The 26,982-nt window shown below is 46.9% G+C and overlaps 2 protein-coding genes across 30 annotated transcripts in view; one reads left to right on the forward strand and one right to left on the reverse strand.

The window, feature by feature from the left end:
* The window catches only part of DAB2IP (DAB2 interacting protein), a 167,879-nt gene extending 164,540 nt beyond the window's left edge, over positions 1 to 3,339 (forward strand). For all 11 annotated transcript variants that reach the window (XM_062640938.1, XM_062640937.1, XM_062640936.1 and 8 more), the window contains 2 exons: positions 480 to 567; positions 2,080 to 3,339. In XM_062640938.1, the coding sequence (XP_062496922.1) occupies positions 480 to 567; positions 2,080 to 2,247 (256 nt within the window). In that variant the 3' untranslated portion in view covers positions 2,248 to 3,339. The remainder of the gene's footprint in view (positions 1 to 479; positions 568 to 2,079) is intronic.
* The window catches only part of TTLL11 (tubulin tyrosine ligase like 11), a 62,298-nt gene continuing 36,028 nt past the window's right edge, over positions 713 to 26,982 (reverse strand). For 4 of the 19 annotated variants that reach the window (XM_062640950.1, XM_062640946.1, XM_062640953.1 and 1 more), the window contains 3 exons: positions 23,877 to 24,134; positions 21,394 to 21,500; positions 15,994 to 18,421 (listed from right to left, as the gene is read on the reverse strand). In XM_062640950.1, the coding sequence (XP_062496934.1) occupies positions 18,174 to 18,421; positions 21,394 to 21,500; positions 23,877 to 24,134 (613 nt within the window). In that variant the 3' untranslated portion in view covers positions 15,994 to 18,173. Of the gene's footprint in view, positions 914 to 1,853; positions 1,924 to 14,734; positions 14,845 to 14,956; positions 15,455 to 15,993; positions 18,422 to 21,393; positions 21,501 to 21,533; positions 22,365 to 23,876; positions 24,135 to 26,982 lie in introns of those variants that run through there. The other 15 variants (XR_009968935.1, XR_009968933.1, XR_009968936.1 and 12 more) reach the window with 15 other exon arrangements.

Raw genomic sequence — 26,982 nt, forward strand, 5'->3', positions numbered from 1 at the left:
ATGCACAACTGCAGGTCATAGAATCACGGAGTGGTTTGGGTTGGAAAGGACCTGCCATGGGCCAGGGGACCTTCAACTACTCCAGGTTGCTCCAAGCCCTGTCCAGCCTGGCCTTGACCACTGCCAGGGATGGAGCATTCACAGCTTCCTTGGAAAACCTGTTCTAGTGCCTCACCAATTTCACAGGGAAGAATTTCTTCATTATATCCAAAGTAAATCTCCCGTTTAAGTCTGAACCCATTGCCCCTCGTCCTATCACCACAATCCCTGATGAAGAGTCCCTCTTCAAGAGAGAGTTCCCACCTCTCCCTGTGCGCTTCAGAGACGTACATCACCCCTTTACTTCCTTAGTGTCAGGGCCTGAATGGGGCCATGATCTGTATCATTCACTCTGGGTGGCTGATTCAGGTGTGTTATGAGGCTAACACCTGGGCTTAGCAGAGCCCAACACGTGTAATGCTCTTTGTCTGTTTGACCAGGCTGATGTCAGTTGAGGAGGAGTTAAAGAAGGACCATGCAGAAATGCAGGCTGCTGTGGATTCCAAGCAGAAGATTATCGATGCACAGGTGAGTCCCACTGCCAGGGGCTGCAGCACTTTGTGGGGTGACTCTGCCACCGTGCAGCCCCCTGCCCTGCAGCAGGGCCAGCTCAGGCATGGTGAGACTGCACTGGGTGAGTCAGCACCAGGCTGCAGCCAGGGACAGAGCCAGGTTCAGGAGTTACTGGTTTATTGTCACAGCAGTCACATTCATACAGTGGTTCCAACCGCGGCGCTTGGGAGGTGACACGGAGGATGAGGGGGGTGGCACTTTGTGGAAGGATCGTGCCCATAATTCAGTTTATGGAAGGATCATGTCCTGAGGCCCTCAGAGCTTTGCTTGGTGCTTCATGTTCCAGTAAGGATCACAGGACCTGGGCACAAGGAACACAGAGCCTGGTCAGAGCAAAGAGAACGCGGTTTATTCAGCCTTTGGGTTGTGGTTTGGAGGATCGGGAAGCTCAGTTATTGCTGGGGAGTACAGTGGCAGAGGAGCATCAGATGATGGGTTCAAACAGCAGGCTTGGAAAAGAGAACCTGAAAATACACTCTGATTTGTTTAGGCATCCTCTCAGCAGGCAGGCCTTCCTCCAGGTTGGGGCTAGGTGATACTATATTCTAGGCTTACTCTTAACAACCCTATTAATCACTTGTGCGTCACTGCTCATGACTAATTCACCGTACAGCTAATTAAAAAGGTGCTGAGGCAGTGGTAACTTTGGTACAAGAATCCCTGTTTTTCTGTAGGATGTTCAAAGCCAGCAGATCCTCCCGTTCCCTGGAGCCTGGCACATACAGGGGGGTCTGTAAGGTGGGAGCCTTGCAAACAGCACCTCTCAACCTGCTGTGCTGCCTCCTGCCACACTGTGTTACATGTGAGGCTCTTACCATGGGCCCTGCACATCCTGCATAGATCTCTTTTTATCATCTAAGGCTGTACAACAGTGTTGGACATGTTCATACATGAGGGACCTTCAAAGTTACACAGAAGCACTACTCCTGAGTCAGTTCTGTTCCCTTTTGTTAGTGGCAGACAGGAGGATGATGACACTGGCAAAGAACAGGAGTGGCTGCAACACAGAAGCTCTTGCTCTCATCCTTACAATACTGCGATGGGGAGGAGTTGCCATCAAAGCCATCCTGGGACAGCACAAGTCATTCAAACTATTAATTTATGGTAATAAAGTCAATTAAACACTGAAGGAAAAACCATCCTGGGAGAGCTTGAGTTTAGAAAAGGAATCTTACCACCTTTTAGCAGCTGCAAACAGTACAATGAATTTCTGCATCACGGAGGAAATTAAACTGCGTTACCTCCATTTTCCTCAGGATGCTGACAGGAATTCAGCTCACATTGCACGGGCAAAGCCCGTTTGTGTCCCTGCTAAAGCAGGGGACTTCCAGAAACGCTCTGTAGCACTTAAAAACCCCTAAAACCCTTAGGCTGCCAAAGAGAAAGGTCCTGGTCCTAGAGGCACCACGGAGGGACACGTCCCCATGCCTTCCCACTGACCCTTCCCCTCTGCCCCTTTGCTTGCAGGAGAAACGCATTGCTTCCCTGGATGCTGCCAACGCACGGTTAATGAGTGCCCTTACTCAGCTCAAAGAGAGGTACAGCATGCAGACACGTAATGGGATCTCCCCCACAAACCCAACTAAATTGCAGATTACAGAGAATGGCGAATTCAGAAACAGCAGTAATTGTTAACCCGCGGAGGGAGCCGCAGGAGGAGGCCACAGAGACCGTGCAGCAGCAGGCGTGAGCTTCAGAGAACGGCTGCTCCCCCTGAGGACCCCGCTCCTTACTGCGGACGGCGCTTGACTGAGCCTCTGTGGGAGATGCTAATGCCAGCACATTGAGGGGACGGAAAGATCGAGTGTGAGATGAGTGGCATAAGGAAATAACATATATTTGAGCGTTGCTGTCACTGTTGGATTTCAATCAGTGTTTAAACAAAAGTTACCTTTTTTTCCTTCTAAACTGCCCAAAGGATACGCCTCACCCCTCCCCACAAGGAGTAACATCCTTGTCATTGCAGTAAGCGACACAAAGGGAGCTGGGCAGAGCCTGCAGCAGGCAGGGGCCCAGTAAAGTCCAGTTAGAGGGTGCTGCTGGATGTAGCTGTACGAGGGATGCAGCACCCGCTCCTCCTGTGACTCCCCTGGGATCACAGCCCTCTCCCAAAGCAAGCCCCGAGCCCAGCCCAGCCTCCTTACATGGCTTTTGTGAGGCCACAGGGGCACTGCAGGAGGATTAGTGTTGAATTAACTCCAGCAGAGAGGGAGCACAGTCCAGATGAGAGGGCAGGGCACAGGCTGGGTGCTGGAGCAGCCAAAGGGGTGCTGCAGGGCAGTGAGAAGGGCATTGCTGGTGGTCCCTGGGCAGCCCAGGGGAGCAGAGCAAGCCCAAGGCTCTGGCGTGCAAGTGGAGGGAGGAGCTGGCACCTGAACAGCGACTTGATGCCTCTCTACAGCTTCAGCTCACACAAGTAATGGGGAAGAGCCCATGTAAGCGCTAGCCCCCGGGGCGCTGCCATCCTGCCCTGCCCAGACACACTTCTAGCCACAGAATAAATATATGTTGCCTGAGCTTGGTCCCGAGCTGTGAATGAGGAGCAGGGGCTGGATTTCCTGTGCCCAGTGTGGTAGAGGGGGAGTGAGGGGCTATGTGAGCTCACCAGCTTCTTGTGTGCCAGAGGGTTCGTATGGGGGTGTAATGCTCTGTGCAGAGATTTTTACTGTTTCTGGGGAGAAAAACAGACAAAGAAGAAAAAAAAAAAAAGCCCTGAAGAACCATGAAGATCGGTAATTGTATTTCTTTTCTTTCACAGTATGCATTAGAAAAAAAAAGATCCCATTTTCTGGAATACTGTCCTCTTTAAATTGGGAATGAGCACTGCATGGAAATTAACCGGCTCGAAGAATGTAAAACATGCTCATAAGGGAGTAACCACCAAGAACAGCAGCCACCACCGAAAGGCCCCTTGTCAGGAGCACTGTGCAGGCATAAGCCAGGATTAGACTTTCCCAGCTGCTGAGACGCAGATCCCGGCACATTCCCGTTGTGCTCAGCGGAGGGGTCACCTCCTTAACGGGGGAGCGCGCCGCCGCGGTGTGTTTGTTGGGTTGTGGTTGTTCTAAGGTAGCACTTCATGACTCCCACTCTCAGAGCAGGTCACTCGTAACCAAGAGCCCCAGAGCTCTCTCTGAGATACGGATGACAGTGTACAGTGTACAGGACCTCTGCCTGTTCCTCCCACTAAGGTTTATTACACTGCTCAACGCCTCTCCTAGCTCCTCCTGCCATGTGTAAATGTACAAAGGGACTAGGATGCTCACTGAGCTCTGCACAGCTCAGGTACCGTCTCCAGCCTCACCCCACCTAGGCTGCCTGAGCAGGACACTTTGCCAGTAAGCTCTGCATTGCCATGCTGCCCCCCAGGCTCATTCACAGCACTCACCACATGCAGTTGTTTTCACAGCTAAAGATGATGCCTTTTGTTCCCAAACGCTTCTCTGGTCCCGGGAAGCCCTGGGCCGAGCCCGGTGCGGTTCGGGCCATGGAGGAGAGGACGCGGTGCACTGAGGTCTGCGCATGCCGCCAGCCCCGCAGCGTGGGGCGGTCCCAGCAGACCCCAGCCGGAGCTCCTCAGAGAGCAGGAATAAGTGTTAATGACAGATGAATTTTGGAGACTAGCGCAGCTGGCCTGGAAGAACCGCACCAAACTGACAAGGGTCCAACCGGAGAAAGACCCAGGCAGGTTAGGAGCACACAGGGTACTGCGAACCGCTGGGTACGTACACTTCCAGCTGCCACTGTCTCAAGTACATGGTAACCACCCTGCAAAAAAGCGACTGTTCTAAGCCACTGTTGCCCACGTTTAGAGCTGATGGGGTCTGAGATCCAAATACTTGTGTTGCAGAGATGGGAGTTTTCCAAGAGAGAAGGAACACGAGGAATGGAAACGCCGGCAGGGCCCGGGGCGGGCGGTGCGTTTCCATTCAGACACGGATGCAAAGTTGGGATGCAGTCAGTGGGACAAAGAACCGCCCACAAAACAATTGTTTAGTCCTGGAGCTCAGCACCGCACAATTCAATGTCCTCAACCACAAGCCAAGGCCCTGCTCCCCCCGCCCCATCTGTCACAAACTCCTGGTTAACTCGGACGTGCCAGGCACTGCACACACATTGTTCTGTTGAGCCAGCAGGAATGCTTAAATCCTGCCACAGCGAGTCATTAGAACCTTGAAAGTTCCAGTGCCGGCACCTCCCGGAGCTGCGGCGCAGTTCCCCGAGCCCCTATGAAAAGAAATCCCAATCAGGACAAAGGCTCCTTACAGTAGGTCCCTACCATTCCTCCCCATCTCCTTCCCTGCACCTATCAACAACCGGACCTAACCGTGACCCTCTCGTGAGCAGGTTCTGGGGTAGGTTTGCAGCTCCAGGCTCAGTTCTGTCACTTCACGTTGTGTTTCTGTTACTTACGGACTGTACATGTATGTGTGTTGGGGGGTGTGTGTGCACACGAGCACAGCAATACCAGAGGCAAGCCCGAGTGGTGTTTGCAGCTCCGGAGCAAAGCTCCATCCCGAATGGTTCCTGAGCAGCTCCGGTTCCTTTTCTCTTTCTTGTGCTTCCTCCAGTAAGAGGCTGTTCCAGTGCAACCATGTCCGAGTGTAACTGAGACACAACCACACTCGGGCTTTTACCTTAATACAAGTCTTAATATTTTGGGGTCCATGTTCTCCGTGTTGACTGTACCGTATCTATCTCACTAACAGGTGTACATAGTAACCGCTGGTGCTGCTTGTTCGGGCAGGATTTGGCTGTATCTCACCGCTGTTTTGGAGAGGGGGGACTCAAGCTTGCAAATCTGGATCCACACACCCAGGTTTATGATTTCAGCCTCCTCCCTTGGGGATCTGAGGGAAGGGGCAGGGAGAGAAGCCAGGGATCCAGATTTGGGGTTGGCCCACCTCAAGGATTCTGTTGTAAGAGCTTTGATTTGGGGTTTTGTTAAACTGTAGTGAATGCTTGTCAAAAATGAGCCAAGTTCCACGTAAAGGGGATGAAATGGACTGAGCGGTATCCCAAGGTCTCTGCAGGCTGTAAGTGTCATCGTTGTGGACAGGGATTATGGCTTCAGTGCCAAAAGATCAGAGGGACCCAAGTCCTTCCCCATGCCAACTAATACTACAGTGTAGTCACCAGCCCCTTTTGCACCAGTTTAAGCAAATCTTGCTGCCATCCAAAGAGTCCTGCATCACTGCACTGTCATTTGAGTCTGACTGGGTTTGTTTCCTGCTTCTGCAGTTGTAAAGCACTGATTGCACTGTGAGAACATGCTGAATCCTTGGGGCTGGGAGCCAGCCCCATAGGCTGCTGCAGGGTGCAGGACACTGGTCCTGCTATTACAAGTACTCCTAAAGGGCAAAGGGACTTGCTGGCCCTAAGCAAGGCATTACAGGCTCTCCTAGGAAAGCAGCCGGCACATAATCAGTCATTCCCAAAGTTCAGAGCGCTCTCAGCTTTTCCCTGCTACCAATATCCATACCCAGATGCAATAGGAAACACACTGAGGTCTGCTCTGTGACGAACAAGGAGAGAACTCTTCATCACAGGAGATGGGAAATGCTCTGATGCGTTCACCCAGGACAGCCACAGCGTGGTCCATGGGGTTGACCTGCAAGGGGCTCATTGCACCCTGTGACCCCAGGAAATGCTGTCAGCAGCACTACCACCAGCAGTGTCCAGCCTGGTCACTGCCCTGTCCATAACACACAGCTCTGCCTGGAGGAGGAGAGGCAGAAAGTCCAAAGGGAACAACTGTCCCTGGGGTGAGCTCCCTGCAGCATCCCCTTTCCCACCCCAGCCACTGTTGGGATCAGCACTCAGAGCAATCCCAGCCTGACCCACTGGGACCTGGTGTGGGGCAGAGCACGTGGCCTGGTGGCCACCACGAGATCCCTGAAGTAGCCCTGGGAAGGAGCATCTCCCATCTCCAAGCAGGTCTCTGGCTGCTGAGCCTGGGGCTTGGCCTTGTGGCCCTTCTCCAGCCCTGCACAGGTAACTGCTGCCGCCTTCTCTTCCCATGGGGAACGTGACACATGGGGGAGAGGGAGCACAGAGCAGCGCAGCAGCACACAGCTCCCGGGCTTTACAAACCAAATCCAACCTCGAGGGCGTTGCACAACATCCAGAACAACCACGCTTGGGAAGAGGGTGTCACGGTCAAGCACTGACTCCCCCAGATACCCGAGCTGTGACACTGCTGTAAATGCCATGTGGTTCTGCATCAGCTACCAGTACCCCAGAGTGCAGCCTCCATGCTCACATATTCCTTTATCATACATCACTGTGTCTTAAGATATACCTCTCTCTGTATATCTGCTTAGGCTGATACTCGTTCCTGATAAGCAGTCACTATGTTTTATATCCTCTTATAAAGAAAAACAAATCTTTTGTAAGTATGTTTAAAAACCAAGCAAAGTGGAAGTGTTTGCTGAACCTCCTTCAGCTCCTTTTAAACTATGTAATAATGTACAGAGAAAGTTGTTGGTGTTCAAAGCAATGATGTGGCCGTGCAATTTATGTACATTTGCAATTAGAAATATTAAAGATTTATTTAGATATTTTACATAAGTGCTCCAGCACCTCTGCTCAAGTCATTTCTAGTTCTTAGAGCATCCTGGTACACACTGGCCACATGCACACAAGTATTTCTTCCCTGTCTCCCCAGACAGATCCCGCTTGTCCCAGGCTGAATCCTGGCACCAGCCCATCCCAGGAATACCCTTCTCCAGCCCATTCCCACTGCCTGGACACACTGACCCACCGAGCTGCCCCAATGGCAGTGCTGGGGCTGCACGAGGCTGCAGCAACAGGCAGATCCACTGCTGCCTGCACCCACCTCTGCCTCCAACCCACCCTTCTGCTGTCTGCAACAGCAGGGAACTTGGAGGAGAGTCATTAAACCCCGGGCAGCATCAGCACCTCTGCCTCATTAACATCACCATAATGAGCTCCTCTGGGAGAGGGGGAAGACAGGCTGGCTGCAGCATCACGGCTCGGGATGAGGAGAGCACCCATGGCTATTGCCGTGTCAAGCAGCAGCTCTGTGCTGGTGGCTCCAGACCCAGGCTGGGCTCTGCTGGTGTCCAGCACCATGAGGAGCCAGACCGGAGACCCCGTGGTGCCCATGCCTAGGGTGCAAGCAGCCTCTCCTGCGCTCACACTGCTCCCTGCACCACCTCAAGGTCCCTGGGCAGCAGCAATCCCCAGTGTCCAGGTGGCAGCAACTGCTCCTGCTGCCCTTTCCACCATGGCTGCAAGAGCCCTGAGCATCCTCCATGCTCCCTGGTGTTCCCAACCGGGCTGGGAAGCTCCTGAGCCTCCAGGTTTAACCTGGCTGATTTTGAAGGTTGGGAGACAGAAATTAAACAGCTCAGGAAGCACAGAAATTCAACACTCAGGGCACGCAGAAGCTGCTGCAAGGAGGGGTTAGTCAAGAACACCTCGATTTGTATAACACGTCTTTAGCTGGGGCTTTAGCAGCATGAAAGAGGCTGTTCCAGTGGGAGAGAGGCAGGGATGAGGCTCACAGCACAGACAGCAGCAGCTGGTTTCTGCTGCTCCCATGACCATCTCGCAGCTTTGCTCCTGTCAAGCATCTTTCACTCACATCTTCCCCAGCCCTTCACATGCAGTCACCCCCCCTCCACAGCAAGGAGTGAACGTCAGAAGCCTTATTTTTACAACCGGGGACATGCAGCAGAGCACAACTTTCCCAAGGCCTGCAGCAAGCTCCAAAAGCCAAGGAGCCAACTCCCCTCCCTCCCCGTTCCGCACGCAGCCGTCCCACGCACCAGAGCAAACATCCTCTGCAGAAGTAATTCAAAGGCAGCCAGTAAACAACTCTCCAAAGCCTGGGCCCTGGAGACAGCAGAGAGGAGCTGCTCCCTGCCAGAGGAGTCAATAAGGACAGGCGAGCAGAAAGGAAGGGGCTGGAAGAACAAGAGTCATTAGTGGAAGCTCGTTGTTTGTGCTAATTAGATCATTATCTGGGAGCTGCTATTGATGTTGCTATTTCAGCTCCTGCTGCCGTTCACAACTTTATTTTATCCATGTCTATTGACTGCCCACACAATTCCACATCCCACAGAAAGGACCGGCGATGCTGGGCCCGCAGCCAGCCTGGGATGGAGACGGTCGGATGCTCCAACCTTGTCCCACTGCAGCAAGGACCAGCCTAGGACCATGTGGACGGTGAAGAGAACACACACATGCCAAGCGTCCCAGCAAGAAACTCTCCTTTTTAACCTTCCAGTGCTCACCTGCACAGCCAAAGGACTTGCACCCCCTCCTATGGGTCAGTGTGTGGGATAAGGCTCCTGGCCAGCACTGTGTCCCTGCAGTGAGGGCAGCACAGAGCTGGGAACAGAGGCTGCTGAACTAGAGCCAGCTCCCAGACATGACCCTGAAATAGAGACCAAGAGCAACGCTAACAGAGAAAGAGCAGATGAAAGTCACTGGGGCAGCAGGAGCAGCCTGCACACTGTGCTCATTGACCAGGCCAGGCCACCTCTGCTTTTCAGAGGATGAAAGCTGCTCACAGATCTGTTCTGAGACACACTCCTTCATGTTTTCTGTTTGCCATCACCTGCCCTGTGCTATTATTGATCCTAGAGAGACATCAGATTGGGTTATTCAGTTATTAAAAAGGGGGTGAGGGGAAGACTTGGGCACCTGTAGGATTTCTGCTGCTTCCCCCTGGCAGCAAGCACAGCTCCTCCGCACATAAATAATACTGATGCAGGCTCCTTACATTACCAGATTTCCCACTGGTGGTACGAAGGATAACTGAATAACCACGGCCAGCTCATTTTTGTGCCAAGGAATGAAACCCGAGTAACAGAACTCCCAAGTGATTGATTCATTGCAGTCACTGTTCTGCCTCCTGCAAGCCGCAGCCCTCCCTCACCACGCCAGGGAGGAGAGCAGCATGCTTGGTTTGCCCAGAGAAGCTGTGGCTGCCCCATCCCTGGCAGTGCTCAAGGCCAGGTTGGACACAGGGGCTTGGAGCAAGCTGCTCTAGTGGAAGGGGTCCCTGCCCATGGCAGGGGTTGGAGCTGGGTGAGCTTTAAGGTCCCTTCCAACATAAACCATTCCATGATTCCCTGATTACATCCAGGCCTGGCTTGCTGCCTGTTAGCGCATCTGACCCTGACCTGCAGAAAGGCTGTTACACTTCCACTGATGAGGCGTAGAAAGAGGAGAGAAAATTGCATCACATCACCATAATCAGCTTTTGATTTTGTCCTTTACAGCAATTTCATACCAGCTCTCCCCTACACCTGCAGCAAATTGCCAAAAATCAGCAATGACACAAGCGAACCTGCTTCTGCCATCAGAAACCATCATCCCCCACAGAGCCAGGCACAGCTGAGGGCAGGGAATGGCATGTGGCCTGTGGCACATCGCATCATTCCCAGGAAATTCCTGACCCTCCGGGTGTACCACAAGCTGCCCAGCACCCAGAGGTGGCACACAGAGCACTGAGCCCTCCTGCATCTCTTCTATGTGCAGCCAGGAGCAGCCGGTCCCGGTTTAGTAACACTTGCGTTGTATGGGGCGGTGGTGAGGAATGGGAACACTGGGAAAAGCCAGCACAGGGTGCAAGGCCAGGCTGCCTTCAGCTCCTCACCTTCCTCCAGAGCCCGACAGCATTCCCTTGCTAAGCCCTGCTTGAAACACCAACTGCTGCACCATGAGAACACCGCGTTCACATAAATCACCTCAAACTTAAGAGGTGCCATTAGCTATTAGCAAACACTCCAGGCCTGTGGGTGAAGGTAATTCAATGTGATATGCTTGGGCATGCAAGGTAATAGGTTTCGGCTGAATACCATGTGATACAATCTCCTCAATGGGAGGTTAAATGAGGCTGAGACAGAGACCAGATGGATTTATCTGGGTAGTGCTGCTGAGGTTTTTTTCCTGGTGTGCTTAAGGTGAAGTGAAGGTAGGGAAGGCAGAAATAACCCAAGAGAAAAGCACGAGTGTGGCTGTGTGAGGTTGGGGCAGGGTCAGCAGGAGGCTCAGGACCTCATGCTGCTGGAACACACTAAGCGAGGAGGAGGATGCTCACAAAGCACTGCTGATTTAAACAGACAAATACTTCTGACCTTGACCAACTCCTCCAGTTTCTATCCCGAGCATGACGTGCTTGGTATGGAATATCCCGTGTTGGCTGTCCTGCTCTGCTCCCTCCCAGCTTCCTGTGCATCTCCCCATTGGCATAGCATGGGAAACTAGAAGTCCTTGACCCATTGTACGCACTGCTCAGCAACAACTAAGATATGGGTGTCTTATCAATGTTATTCTCACACTACATCGAAAACCACCCAGCACTGCACCAGCTACCAGGAAGAAAATTAACTCTATCCCAGCCAAACCAGGACAACTCCGTGTGCCTGTGACACACAGTGAACACCACTGCTCCAGCAAGGACCAACAGAAAAATGAGGCTCCCAACGGGAGAGAAAGTTACAACAGGAAGAAATCTCAGCAGTGGGCTGAAGATGGAGATACAGCCAGACCAGACAAGTGCACAACAAACATCCCTCTCCTCTGCGCAGACCTGGGTGCTTCTGGGACACACACCTCCCAGCAACATGAAAGGCAGAAACCGTCTGAGGCTCTGAACAAGCTCATTTCTCCTTTGCAGACAGCTGAGATTCGCAGCCTCATGCTAGCCTCAGGATGCTTTCCTCCCTGGGGAAGCATGAGATGGCTGATGCCATCCCCCTTGCCCACCCGCATGTACCCTCACTTTCAAGAAGATGCGAGCGAGCTGCAGTAGCTGATGGTAACAGCATACAAAGACCAAGCCGTGCTGCTGCTGTCCAGGTCACATCCACCTCAGTGCCAGGCACTGCACAACCAGCTCCCACCCCTACCAGCAGCATCCTGCCCTCCCCAGTACCACCCTTCCCAAGGCAGCACATCAGGGGTGGAAAAGATCCTCCTGCACACTTGTCTGGCCTCCTGTACCTTGCAACCAAAGGCCAACAAGCCTGCACCCCACGACAGGAACCAGGCTCCCTGCCACAGCCAGGAAGTGGAGCTGAGGGCTCAAGTTCCCTGCTGCACTAGAAAAGGTTTAAGAGCTCCTCTGGCCTTTGACCAGCACTACCTAGAACACAGCACTGGACACAGACACAGCCCAGGCCGCAAGACCACATCTTTTCTTACTAGTTACCATACTGTTACCATACAGATCTTGAACAGCCCAATGACAGGAAAGGGATAGCAGCAAAAGAAGCCTCTGAGACTGACAGGTCCCTCTCCAAGCACTGTAAATGTACCTGAGCATCCAGATCACCACAGTCAGTGAGAAATGATGGGCACAGAAAAGAGATCTACTCAAAGCCACAGTGAAGCACTGCTGAGTGTCTCAGCTGCACTATTCTATCTGCCTTGCTACTGTTGGGGTATCCTACATCTCTGCACACCCACTCTGCTGCTCACTCAACTGACTCACAAGACAAGAGCGTTCTCACACCTCCTCCCAAAACTACGCACCAGAAGAAAAGGGAAATAAATATCTCTCCCACACAAAACCAAGTTTAAAAGCAGAGGCGGGTATAACAAACCCAGTAATGGAGCAGCAGAGCTGCCAGACACAGACACGGAGATGGGTGGTGACAGCACCCACAGCTTTGGGGACAGGTTTCTCATTACTGAGCACACCTGAGTGTTTGCTGCACTCGCAGGCAGAGGCACATTAGCAGTCCTGCCAGGCAGCACCTCCAAAGGGAGGTGACAGCTATATAAACACAGCCATTCCTAAGAGGATAAAGCTGGTTAATGCCCATTTGCTGCACAGGATCCTGGCCTCACCAGCTCACCTGCAGCAAATGGGCTCATGTGCTGGCAGAACAGGCTGGTGTGAGGTGCGGGTGAGCACGGCAGAAGGATGAGCATGAGGCTTGTTCCTGACAGCAAGCTGACAAGACAGGCCGTGGGGAAACTGCTGCAGGGATAGCAGCCGTGGGGCTGCATATAAAGCATGGCCAGAAGCACAGGGAAATACCTACTGCTAAACACTTTTAAAAGGCAACCCCTGATACCATTGCTTGAATTGCTGACTTCACTATCAAGAGATTTTTATAGCCATAATACAAAGGTCCCTGTGCACAGACCCGTCTGGCACAGACATCAGAACAGCCACGAACACTCCGGATGCTGGCAGATTCTCCCACCTCCTAAAGGCTGCAGGTAACAGCATCAGGTGGTGCAAAGTCTGTGCTGACTTCCAGCCCTGCTCTGCAGCCACACACAGCACAAGAATGCTGGGTACACAGCCTGCTACAGAGGAGGGGGAGCACAGCACCAGCAGCAGAGATGGGTACAGAACAGGCTGAACCACAGACTGGGGAGCTGGGATACGGTGGGGAGATCCTGGTTCTTCAGACAAAACTTCCCTGCAAAGCAACTCTCCCTCAAACAGCAGCATCAATGAGAACCATAGAGTTCAATGATCTAACTTGGTAACACCAAAAAACCTCAGGATCAGGAGAGGGAAGGTGAGAGAGTTCAGATCTCCCATCCATTGTGACAATAAGGGAGGGAAAAGTAAGAAGATAAAAGGGAAAAGCAAAGGTAAAACTGCAAAGTTTAAAGCTGCAAGAACAAGAGTTTCAAGTCAAATAAACGAAGTGAAGCGCTTTGATCAGAACAGAGGGCAATGGGTGAGCAGAGGGAAGGAGAAGAAAAGAAAGATCACTTTTCTAAAGATCTGTTTGTGCTCCACTAAAGCTCACAGGCTCTTCCAGCTTGCTGTGATCCGAGGAGCCCTGCTGCTCCCCTGCCTGCGCTCCCACCCAGCTGCTGGGGGAGCAGCCGAGACCCACACTCTTCATCATCTCAGCATAATCCATCCAGGGCTTGGTACTGATGCACTTCTTAACAATACTTATTAATTGCTACTGAACTTGGGTCCATTTAAAAGTCATTGAATGATGTCAGTAAAGCCCATGGTAAGCACAGCCCTGACTCCCAGCACTTGTGAGGACCTTGGAAAGGAGAGGATGCCCCTGCCCACCCTACCGGGTGATGCTGCACACAGCTCCCTGCTTTGGCAGGCTTTGATCCACGCCCTGGGGATGGTGGAGATCAGAAACAGAAGCAAGCACAACTCACAACAGATGTGCCCATTACTTCAACTTCATCTCCTCATTTCGAGCTGCACCTCAGCACCCTCATCAGGCACTAACAGCATAAAGCCCAGGCAGGACCCACAATCCAATTCCTCCTCTTTGACAATGAGCAACAGCAATTGTTATGAAAAGGAACCTCTTTACTCTACAACATCCCTGCCACCCCTTCCCTCGCCACCCTGCATGGCCATTACTCATGGGGATTCTCCAAGGAAGCCCATGGGGCTCCATCTGGTAGGGCTGGACGTGACTGAGTTGCAATTTACTGTCCCTTTGAGTGCATGTTTCTGCTCTGTGAAGCTGAAGCGGGGCTGAGAGGAGAGAGGCTGGCAGGCTGGAGGGCCAGCACCCACCTGAGAACACCACAGAGATCAATCCTCCAGCCACCAACACAGAAAAGCTCAAACTGATGCATGGACTAGGCCAAGTCTGATGCAAGGCAACACCTCGGACAGACGGTGCAGGACAGATTCACCTTCAAAAAGGAAACACTGTACAACAGAAACAGTTGTACAGCAACACAGGGAGCTGAACTAATGGATTTGGACAAGTTGACCATACCAGTTTATTAGGCAAGCTGAGAAGCAAAACTGCGGAATCAGGAGGAAACACAGCAAAGCACGATCAAAAGAAAACAAATCAGAGGGAACGGGGTAATATTTAGCAGCAGGTTGCCACTGTCCATCAGACAGAGATCTGAATGAGGTCAGACACAGCAGTGGCTAGAAACAAGAAGCTGTGCTGGTGACTATGAACATCATTCATGCCATGGTAAGCAAGCGCAGAGTTGATGCACCAGTTAGGGCTCAACCAGCAGCTAATCCTGCAGAGCTCTTCCTACAACCCTAGCACAGCCCTCCAGGGCTCCCACACCCAGCATTGCAGAAGCAATGCCCTTGTGACCCCCCAGAATCACCACAGAGGTTCCAGCCCCTTCCAAATTGGGCACCCAGAGCATGAGGATTTGCACCTACCCTGTGCAGTGAACTGAAGGAGACTCAGCCAGCAGGAGAACTAAATCCTTCTTCATCATGAGGAGTTTCCAAGCAGGCTTTGACCTCCCAGCAGTGAGCTGAACACAAGACTGAGGCAACCAGAGGGGCAAAGCAAGAAAATGAGGATCACCTGCAGAGCACAGGGGTGGGAGCTGCAGCTGAAAGGACCAATGCAGAAGCAGGTGGACTTCGGTCTCTCACCTGAGCATAATCTGTGCAATTAGCTGAGGCCCTCCCTTTCCAGCTGTGTTTTAAATGAAAAGAAAGCAGCTACAAGTATGTGGCAAGTGAAGTGATCTGCTTGTGCACATTAAATATTCCCAAGATACGTAGCTGTATTAGGGAGAGTTGGGCAGAGGGCAGTTAAATGTCAAGAGCCCAGTCCAGATGAGGCAGAAGATAAATTTCAGCTGTTTTAGCCTACAACAACCTTATGCAGAGAAAGAAAAACCAAACAAGGAATCACCCAGTGAGTCCGAGCACACTTAGGCTGGATACAAGCCTGCAGGGAAGGGGGGTGTCTGGATTGCAATTCTGCACTCACTTGCCTCAAATCTTCCTTAGATGATGAAGTGTTTTACTCTGAATTATACCCAGAGGAATACCAGGTCCAGTGTGTCTGATAACGAGAAAGACTGCACAGGTGTGCACTGTCCATATCATATGTCTTGAATAGCATAGTGAGTGCTGCTGTATTCTCTGCAAAGAATATATAGAAAAGTACTATTAAAAACCAACACCTACTACCTTCCATGTATTGTTTCTTTAGCTAAAAAGGTACCTCACAACTAATAGATTATAGTGTTATAGCCTATAGATTATAGCCTTCCTGTTCTGAATAAAGTGGTCATTTTTCTGGTGTGTGTGTGCAGACTGGTGACTTAAAGGCTATGCAAAATTACTTTGGATGTTAAATCATAATCAGAAGAAATTGCATTAGATGGGAGGGAAGAGAAATGTGACTTTGTCATTAAGTCTCTAAAGTACACTCCTGTTTTATCTCCCCCCCTCCCCTGAGAATAATATGGCATTCAGCTTTCCAATTATGTACGTACATGAACACTGGATTACTAGAGACAGATAAATGAATATTTTGACTACTCTACAAGGGATACTTTGTATTTGAAGGGGGAGATAAATAGGGGAAACTGCAACCAGCCTGTATATGCAGCAGGCTGTAAAAATCTGTTAGATCCAGAGAATAAAGATCTCCAAACCAGAGAGAGATCTTATTAGTGTTCATTATATACAATAATTAATTTATTCCACTGAGATAAGGGTAATTTATACAATAGCAAAACCTGGGTATTTTAGGCCATAGATCATACTAGAGAAAGCTGTAAGGAAAGGCATTCGCAGTTGTAGCATTTCAAATCCAACTCTTCTGCAACTCTCTCTTTACAGGACATCAATCACAGGATGAGAGAAACTGTAAGCTATTTTCTAGTAACACACTGCCAATCGCAAGACAAATGTCAGATGTCCCCAAGTAAGAAGTAACCATTTTTCAACTTGTGAATGTCTTCAAATATATTACAATGAAAGTGTGAAAAAAATGGCCCTTTCAGCTTCATTTGTTCTGACAGATGCCAGACCTTAGAGTTTGGCATTTTATCTTCATAGTGCAATAATCTTTACGAAACTTAAACCAGGCTGAGGGCAGTGGCATTAGGCTGCAATTGGCCTCTTATGCACAATATATAAAATGTGAAGCTGTCTAGCCACTGAACTGAGAAAGATCATCTACTGCTGCTTTCACTGGTGTTACAGCAAAGACAGAGAAGAAGGGATGCCCACATGTGGTATTAGCACAAGCTAGGTATTACTTTCTTGTGGGCTCAGCTTGCCTTCTGCATTGGAGTGCCATGCTGCTTAATAGAAAAAACAAGAAAGAAACTCTACACTTCTCCTGAAGTAACAACTCACTCGATACGGTGTGTGCATTTAGTCCATGGCATTAAGTGGGTGGGCTTCCTCACACTGGCAGTGTGCTTCCTGCAACGTCACTCCTCTGACACAGCAGCCATCGGCACACTGTGACCTCGAGCTCAGGTAACTTTCTCCAATCCAAAGCTAAATGCCTGTGCTGTTTGTGATTCCTGACAGCATGAGGGACACTGGAACATAAGCAGACTCATTAACATTAAAGAATAAAGGAGGAAAATCAAACTCAGATATAGACATACATTCTTGTAATAAAATACGAGACTGAAAAGGATTTGACTGAAGTTCCAAGTTATTCCTGTCCTTCTAGCCAGTGTAACACTGTGCTCAGCCTCCTCCCAAAAGAGTGTGATTATCGGTGTCATGGCTCCCTCCTTGAAAAATAAAGACTACTTCTGTACAACTGCAGTGGTATAGCCCAGCATTCCTGACAAAATAGCCTGTTAAATAATACAGATCTCATTTTTACAGAACTATACAGTTATTTAAGGGGAAAAAATGAAGAATATGTGCAAAGACAAAAGAAAAATCTGCTCTAGATGTTACTGCAGGTCCAGAGAGGGCAACAAACATGCAAAAGGCAAAGAATCAGCAAACCTAGAATACAATAGCTCAGCCTAAAGTCAGTGACAGGATTGGTTTCAACTGGAATTTAAATGAACTCTTTACACCGTAAAGCTATTTGCAGAAGCAGTGCTTAGTACCTGAAGACAAAACCACGGGCTGATTCACTGAATCTGACTTAATGAAGTACATTTTTCCTCTAAGTGTGAGCTTATCAGTTCTATGGAAGCAAAAGGATAAATATCTTTAGTTTTTCTTTAAAAAATTAACAGTACTTGTCATGGCAGAGACATGTACAAAGAGTAGAAGCCAAAATATCATTTCAGTGTTTTAAGACTGACTTTAGAAAAGAAGTACAAAGTCAATGACCAAATCTGTATTGATTCCAACACGTACAGTCCAAGTGACCGAAAGAAGAGAGTCAAAGCCTGAAGTCTGACCACAAACCTAACTCCAGGTTTCAGTTTCCCAAAGTCTGCAACTGGTATTTGAGACTGCAGCTCCTTACTTGGTTTCCATAATACATCCAGTGCATACAGAGCAGTGTAATTCCTTTGACATAAGGGTACCTCTCAGTCACTGCAACTTCGTGATGCTGGTTATTATCCTGCTGTATTTTGGTCCTTGTCTTCACACGTGGTTTTCTATATACTTGGGATGAAAGCACAGCTTGCCACATGAGGTGTGCTGCAGGTCCAGCAGAGCTGTAAACAAACAGCCATTGCCAGGGTTGTTATTTGAGAATGGGAGCTTGCAGGAGGCTTTTTGAAGAGCATAAATAAGAAAAGCTGAAATAAATAACTATGCCTATCAGCTGAAGGGATTCAGGAGTCGGGGTCTCTCCTCCTGCAGTACATGCACGTACCTGGGGATTAAATCTCAGTTCTGTGCTGGTGAATTAGCACTGTTACTAACGATGATTCCTATAATCTGAAAGTTTACTAGCTGAGGCCGAGCGACCCAGGAGGGATGGATGTGCAGCTGGTGTGAGGTGAGGTCCATCTGCGTGACAAACAGCTCGGCGCTTTTCATCCAGGACAGCGAGCTGATACTCACAGAAATCAATCAGCAGTGTCACTTGCTGGTGGAGTGGGAGGGACTTGTATTTCTTCTGAGCCAGACAGAAGAAAGCTTCCACAAAGGCTTGCAAACACATTCCTGCAAGGAAAAGGTGTTTATAGGAAGGAGATTCATAGCTCACTGCTCCCTAGCAAACTACCTTCTTTAAGCATAACACTGTCTCTTTGTTTCTTTTGGCAGCAAGGCCAAATGTGTATATGCAGGGTTAGTGTTAACGTTTTTCATTTACACAGGGGCCATCCAGAATGCTCACTTAGAAACCATCTGGCCTTCAAAGACCAAAAGGCAAGGTTTTATTTGTACATAACACACAAAAGCTCATTTAGTGTTTCAGTACGGGGTAAGCCCTGGCTGGGTTATAGATAGGTGATAGCCTCAATGATGGAGGATTCCAGGTATCAGACATCAGCCTGTCCAACAGCCTGGCATCGGGAGGCAAACCGATACAGCAACAACTGATTTTAAGATGTTGTGCAGTTAAATGAATATCAGCCTCAATTTCTGCTGCCTCAAATATTAAGTAGAAACCAAGTCAGACACACAGTTACATACTGAGCTTCAAGGAAAACAATCCACCCAAAGAGAAAAATTAAGTTTCTATCGGCAACCGAATTGAGTCATTTAAACCTTGTATTTTGAGACATGGACCTAAACCAAAAGTTCAAATGCAGAACTATTTAAACAGTTTGTTATTTAGTCTGCAGCACTGCAACAATAACTCCATTATCAAGTATCACCTTATTCCAGAAGTGAGTTTATTTGAAGTATTGCTTCCCTTCTGCAGAGCCTGTGGTGGGTATGAATCCTCAGCCCTCCTTTTGCAGGTGAAGAGGCCCTTTTTCAGCCATACCCGTTAATTCTGCACTAGTAATTTTGTTTTAACTGAATGAAAAACAAACAGCTGAAGTGTGTATGAAGGGAAAGTGCGAAAACATTGCTATAATAGAACTCTGCTCTGCCCCTTCACAAACAAAAGTCCCCTGCAGAAACCATGTGCTGCAGTACAGCCTCTTCAGGTGCTGTTTGATCACATCTTACTAATACCCCACTACCACAGCCAATGGAAAGAGGGGCTGCATGTTAACACTAATTATTGTATTTAAACCCTTCAAGTAATACCTATTTAATTCTTAATTAAGAAGCCAGACCACAATTTGGTTTGCAGAATGCCAGCAACAAGGAACTGTTATAGCTGCTTTGTGCTTTAACTGGCTCTCCCAGTCTGAACATACACTTTAAGGAGATTATTTTAGGATGAGATGTTGAAAGCTTTGGGTTTTTTTAACTGGATGTTGGCTCATTGATGCTGCAGGAAAGGACCTTTTCAGAATATTACAATTACATTGTGAAGTATCATTTCTCTCCACTCAGCCTGCAGGTGGGGTTGCTTACAACCCTGCCTGTAAAAGAGCTTGCAAAGGAATTGTTATCTGAAAGCAGCAGCTGCCAGCTCAGTAAATTACTTTATCAGTCACGGTGAGCTGCAGGCAGGGAAAGCACCTTTGGTACCACACACACTTTCTCCCCCAGAAGTGACACTCATGTGAAGCATATAATGGAGGAAGTTAGAAGCTGGTGTTGTAGAGCAACAGCAAGAGTTTCTGTACTGGTTACAGCTGGAAGTGGGCCAGACACAGAGCCAGCAGAAATGGAGGGTATTTTGTGTTTTAACACAACATCTGGTTTGCTGAACCCATCAACAAATCTCTTTAATTTCTCAAAGCCTGAAGGTTCATTTGCATTTCTATTACTTTTGCTCGTGGAATTCTATCAGCTCACCACATAAATGGCTTCTACCCACACTGAAATGCTAACTGCAAATACTCAGATTTTACATACCTGTGAAACTAAGGTGACCCAAACCTACTTAAAGTAGTATGGGAGTTCACGCACAATAAACCATGCTGTCTCCTCTCACCATACCTTCATTTTCTCCCTTCTGTTCTTAGGTCTAGATTTATTCTGTCAGCCACGTGAACAGTCTATATTCTACTTACTCCCTTTTTGCCTTATCTTACCTGACTTCATATACACAGACTCTATATTGTAGGATATCCATATTCAAGAAAGACACATAATACTTATCTATTTCATACAAATATAAGCTTCATTAACATTTCTGAAGCACCTTCAAACATTCAAAAAGGTTATATACAACTAATTTTCATGGTGTCATACCTGACCATGCTGTCAGAAATTAATACATGTATGACTGATAACTTGATGTTTATGCAGGAGGGAACTACAGATGTAGGGGGGTGGATAACAAATACAAAAGTCAGTCTCAACTTGGAGACTTTTGATTCTTCTGCTATTTTAGGACTAAAAGAAAAAAAGCATGATTATATAGATCCATGTCCATGTTCAGCTTCTTATATTAAACTGTATTTTGAACCAGTTTCTGGGAAGATGCCAGCCTGCAGCTCTGTGACCAGCATGCTAATTATAGCAGCAGCATCGAGGTGCATCTCTTTATCCCACACTGATTTAAATGGAACCTTGACAATCCTCCGTGATGGCCACAAGGAGCAGTGGCATAAAACCTTCTGGAATACTCCAGCTGCTGTTTCCCTGCTATAAATGGCTCCAAAAACTGTTGTCAGGAACACTTTTTTTGGTTGAGATGGGAATATCAGCGCAGCTGAAATTGTTCAACATTTTACAGAAGCTGTTGGAGAAGTTGCCAAATTTATGCACTCAATTTCATACAGAGGTGTAAAATAGCCATTTTAGAAATTAAGTTATATAATAAATGATGTATTTAGGCCATTAAAATAACAAGAAAATAATCCCTGAACTCTGCTATTTGATAGATTACTATCTCAGATCTGAAAATGTGACCAAAGCAGATGGGGATGTAAGTCACTACTGCAGGCTGGGTTGGCTGATTGACCTAGCTCCTGTATGAACAAAACAATTACAGCAAGGAGTGGTGTAAGCACTGCTACTCATCCTTAGTAAAGGCCCTGAATGTTTGGGATGTGCTTGAGCTACTGAAATTGCAAGGAAAACCCCAGCTTCCTTAGTTTTCCAATACAGAACACTGTTACCTGATTCTCTGTGGTCAATTCCCATGCCGTTCCTCCTTCTTGTGATATCAATATATAAGATATCCACACAAGCCATTGAAAAATTGCTGTTACTCAGTTTGCAGTTTCTGTTAAAAACAGACAAAACAAAGAAGAAATTCTGATTACATCAAACTTCCAAGCAAGGAAAAATTCTGCAAAGGCAAGTGAGAGAACACTGGGGAGAAAAGTTTACCCATGTCATGTGTACACACTGTAACATGCTTGGTCAAATAAAGCACCTATGAAGCACATGTATCTGAAATAGGCCTGAATTTTTCATGTGCAGAAAATCTCTTGTATGTGCCTTGTCCTGCTGCCTGTTCAGATCACACCAGCACCACCTCTGCCAGAAGTGACCCTGGGCAAGAGAAGTGTCCCCCTTAGAGACATGCACCTAAATCCAGTTTCCATGTGCAATCTCATGTCAGTCTCTAGCCACAGAAAGGCAGCAGGTCACATTATAGATTATCTGGTTTATTTGGGTTTTGCAACAAAGCAGGAAAAAAGACAAAACCCTGGATATTTCAATTAAAAATAGGACTTAACTGTTACACACTCCTTTCTCCCACCTATTGCCAGCACTCTTTCTGAGGCCATAACAGACTGGAATTCATTGGTACACTGCAAAACCCAACAGAAATCAGCACAGACTGTCAACGTCAGGCAGTTTGCACAGAAAAATGCTCTCTTATTTGACTGATCCTGGTTGAAAAAGGCTGGAGGAAAGCTTTCAAGCACAGAATTACTTCTTCATGCCTGAACACTGAGCAGATTTGCCCTATGCGTTCCTGAAGGCTGCATGGAAAACAGCAGCATCTCTGGATGTATCTCGGGCATTCAGTGATAAGCACATGCAGGAGATCTGACACTTGTGTGGTCTGAGCCTGCAGTGGTGTTGATCAGTCTCTGAGCATTAGCCATCTGTCCAGGATTTCCAGATGTCTGGCAGCCTGGCTGGAACAAGAACACATGCCAAAGAGTGGGCCAAAATTTCTAGCCAGGAAAGAGAAAAACCCAACAACAAAAACCCCACACACATACCCCAAAAACCCTAAAAATCCCCCCAAAACCTCGATAATATAAAAGAATCTTACTCTTTAATAGCATAAGCAGAGCTCTCTTAAAGTTAAGGTCTGGCCTAGAGAGTCCCAAAGAAATCTCAGGCAGAACCCAAGCAAGGACTGGAGTCACGATCAGTGCTTTTCTTTGAGCTACTTTTTATAATGAAGACATTATTGAAGGGGAACAGATTGTGATTAGCTAAAATGTGAGTGGATAGTCTCTGCAACCACTTGCCCACACCCCCAAAATCACACTTGTGTGCCACTTGCTTCTTGCAAAGCGATACAAAACACATCTTAGAATCATGACCTTATTTCTGAAATGAGCAGTAACATCAGTATTCAGAGAAGGGCCAAACAGTTGCTATAGATCCCCTGGGAAAAATAAACAACGTATTTGCCAATATTAAAAGGTTTCATTTAACATGCATTAAGAAGCTGCAAACACTATTGCATTGAGATATGGCAATTTATTTTCACATTCTTAAAATGTTGGCATTTATTCTGTGTTCCTCTTACAAGTGCCAAATTAAGGCTGGACTAAACAATAGAAAATACAGAATTGGAAACAATCCTGTACTGGTCTATGGAAAGAGCAGATGCCTTCAGTCATTTTCTATATATCATAATTTGTATAAATCAAATTGTTTATATTCATTCCTGAATGCTAAATGCATCTGCATAGAAACAGGATCCGTATTTTAAGGGTACATCTGCTGCTGCTGCTTATTTCTTTTGTCGCTGTCAGTGAAAGACAGAAAATGAGATATTTTTACCATGACTAGAACAGATCTATCCATAAAAAACAATGAAAAGAAAACCCTCACAAAAAAAAAAATGTGGAAAAAAATAAATTGAGTTCCTTGCCATTGCAAGTTGCAATTTCACAATGCAAATCCTTAGCGCACAATGCAGCAGCAACTGGCATTTGGAAAGGCTTTTGGGTGGCCTGGGGCAGATGGCTGTGCCCCACAGCCAACAGAACCAGATGAAGTGACCCAGTTTCGGTTGTCACTTTCTCACACTGGTATCTCTACAATTTACTAGAACATGACATGTTAACAAAGATTGCAAATAGTTATCTCCCAGTGTATCACTGAGCTGCTGTAGAATAAAGACCCAGGTTCCAGGCTTCATAGGTCACGTATTTTGGGAGCTTGGAATGATAAAGATTTATCTATTTTCTAAAAAAATTGCAGTGATTCAGTGGAACTTGTGGGGAAAAGTTTCTTTGGAAAGCATTACTCAACCTACAACTAAAAATGTACTACTGTTAGGGCCTGCTTTTATTCAGCAGAACCGATGGTAAGCCCAGGGATAGCAGTGCTACTCCACAGGACCTGTTTGTAACTTCTTGACTACACATTAAGCAATTCCTAAAGCAACCTTCACCTTACTGACCTTATGAATGTCCGGAAACCTGTTGGCCCCAACTTTGTTGTCCCTTTCACACCAAGAAATCGGATAAACAACGCAGCCACTCTGTCCACAAGCCGTAGGTAGTTAAACTGCTTGGCGTACTTGGGAAACACTTGCTTGAGACAGAGGGAGGGGAGCTCAGGCTCCAGAGTTCTGGTGGTCTCATGTTCCGGGCCGTCTGCTGGTCCTATGTCCAACAGGTCTTCGTTGGCTTCTGACACGTGCTCTGAAGTCTGACACCTGCAGCACGTAAAATAATTGTATCTTATGTTAACCTTATTCTTAAGAGATCCGATATTCTTTCTAAGCATAAAACAGTATGAGATCTTTACAATCATGAAAAATCAAGAACAAATATTAAGGTTCCCTAAGGCAGAAATCATGTTTTAAGAGTTCAAGGGATAAGGCAACCATTCCCTGATTGCAACAACAGAGTAACCCTGTGTGGTTCCCTCTATACAGACCCTTGGCTATTGCGTCCTAGGAAGAGGTCATCAGTTTCCTACACAGGTATTAAACTGCAACACATTCTAGTGGTGTGCCTTTTGGGCAATGCCCCAGCTGGAGAAACAGATGGAAAACATCTCCAGGGTTCAGAAACTCAGAAGGATGGCCATCAACTCAGCTACCAGATTATATACGTGAGTATTTTTTAGAAGATGGGTGATTTTAGAACCTTAAATTATGGCAATTTAAGAAATTACATTTGATGTGACTATTCAGTCCTTCCTGAAAATCATATTCCTTCCATTTATTTAATCTAAAACATTCCAAAACTGAAACACTAGTAACAAGATATGCCTGTATGATTTCCTTACAATTCCCTTTCCTACAGAAACATTTATAGTGCATTCACTGATAAAGACATTTTAGTTTAGCAACAAAAAGCCTGCACGGACATCAGGTTGCACTGCTCCTTTCTGCATCCCTGATCTGGAACAGTGTTTTTCTCTCATCATCTTTTTTTTTTTGAGTTCTCAACAAAAATCAGGCCCCACCAGGTTGTTTTTATCTAAAAGAGCAGGAGACTGGTTTTAGTCCACAGAGTTAAACATTAGGAGTTACATGTTTCACTCCCCCCATAACTTATTGTTCTCCTCAATGCAGATCCCTTGTGATGCTGCAGAATATCCATATTCCTTTCAAAAGGTCTTTACAACCTCATGGAAGGTAACAGGCTGAATTCTTCCCCACAGACAAGGAACCACCAATCTGCAGTTCCTGTCAGCATCAAACAAACTTAGGTATGTAGAAAAAGAGGAGTTTCATGGAATTGCATGGAACATTTAATGGGAAATGTTTAGAGGTTGTAATAATCTAAGACTAAACTTATTTCCCACTGATGATTAGAAGCCTTTACCTTCTCTGATAAATACAGTACAAAAAGAGCTCAGTAAGATATATTTGCAGAGAATAAATTGTAACGATACATTCAGAAGCAATACTGTTCATATAAATGCAGACTGGCACTATTCAGGAGACAATTTCTAGGCAATCCCATTATTTTGTCTTCAAATCCTCTGTGCATCCTGTCAAAATACATTATTTCATCTTCATTGTTGTTGCCAAATTCCCTAAATAAAGCTGATCGAGATAATGGTGTTCCAAAATAGATGTTACATGTTTATTCAGCATGACATAGTTTTACTTCTTTGTCTGTGACATACGCAGATAAAATTAAAGATTGCTCTTCTCCCAAGTTCAGGAAGTCTGAGAGCTGACAGTAATTATCTGGCACACACATAAGCATATGCAGGTTTTCATTTGCTTTCCAGTCATTTTTCTAAGTACCCATCATGGAGAATAAGTATAATTCACACTAGGTAGTAAAAAAATTAGTGCTTTTACTCCATTGATCTTTTGCGCTCCTGAGCAGATTTAGTGTCCTTCAGAAAGTTCTGTTCCAGCAGGGGATAACAATCAACATGGTTATTATCCACCCACAGCACCTGAGAAGTTATCAAGTCAAATCTCCAGTAAATCTGTACCTTTCACTTTGGTTGCAAAGGCAGCAGATTTCCTTAGCCCTCTTGCAGCCAGCCTGTAGTCACCCATCCAAAACCAATATCCCCATGGATTTGTAGACTTTCTTTTCCACTAAATTTCCCTGAAAGACATTAATCCATTGCCATGCTGCGTCCCCTTTAGTATGGAATACTTCAAAGTTATACCTTGAACTTCTAGTGAGAGGTATGTTGAAAACAAATGTATGGCAAGTGCAAGACAAAGCAAAAAAGAAGTGAGAATTGCAAGGAAAGCAATAAAGTTTTAATTAGTATGAACTAAACTGTGATGTCTGATTTCTAAAAGACATTTTTGGACCCAAGTTTTAAACCCTGCTTAAACCTGGGCTCTGAACTCATTCACACCTCCACATGTCACCTTCAAATGGCAGGGGATCACCATTCACTGCAGCAACTCCCAAATGTGACCACACACAAGACCACTTGACACAGACCTGAGGTTGGAAACATTTCCCTGCACCAAATGACAGCTCCAAGCTTATTTAGATGCTGAATGTTAGCAGCCATTGGAACAGCTCTTTGTAAAAAGCATCCACACTTATGCTCAGTGGTGTTGAATATCTATAAATGCAATCACTTTTGAGCTAAAAGGCTCTAAAAAGTCTTTAAAGAATAAATGCAGATCTTGAGTAGTGCTGTGATAATGTTCCTCTTTGCTGCAGATAGCAAGGAAAAGAATGTTATTTCTTTCACTAGTTAAGTAAAGCTTAAAGCAATACATTATTAGTTCTGGGGGTTTCTCATGTAAGATTGGATGGCGTTTCACTGCTGTCAAGTACCCTCTGGCTACCAAAATTGAGACTACATAAAGCCAAGAAACAATAAGTATGCAGGCTTCTATTTTTAATCTCAAAAGGTCTGTTTCTTAATTTAAAAATTCAAATCTTCAGCCAGTTGAACTAGACCCTGACCAAATGTGAAACCTTGTACTCAGGAGGAGAGGAGGTTGTGTTCTTTGTAATGTAACTCTCATTTTAATGACGCCTGGAAGCCCCAAGCCCTTTCTCATTCTAAATTCCAGAGTGTTTTGGATTGTACATTATTCATTCATCGTTAATGTTTTC

This window comes from Pezoporus occidentalis, unplaced genomic scaffold (genome assembly GCF_034315485.1).
Source record: "Pezoporus occidentalis ecotype Australia unplaced genomic scaffold, CSIRO_AGI_Poc_V1 ctg68, whole genome shotgun sequence".
Classification (NCBI taxonomy): Eukaryota; Metazoa; Chordata; class Aves; order Psittaciformes; family Psittacidae; genus Pezoporus; species Pezoporus occidentalis.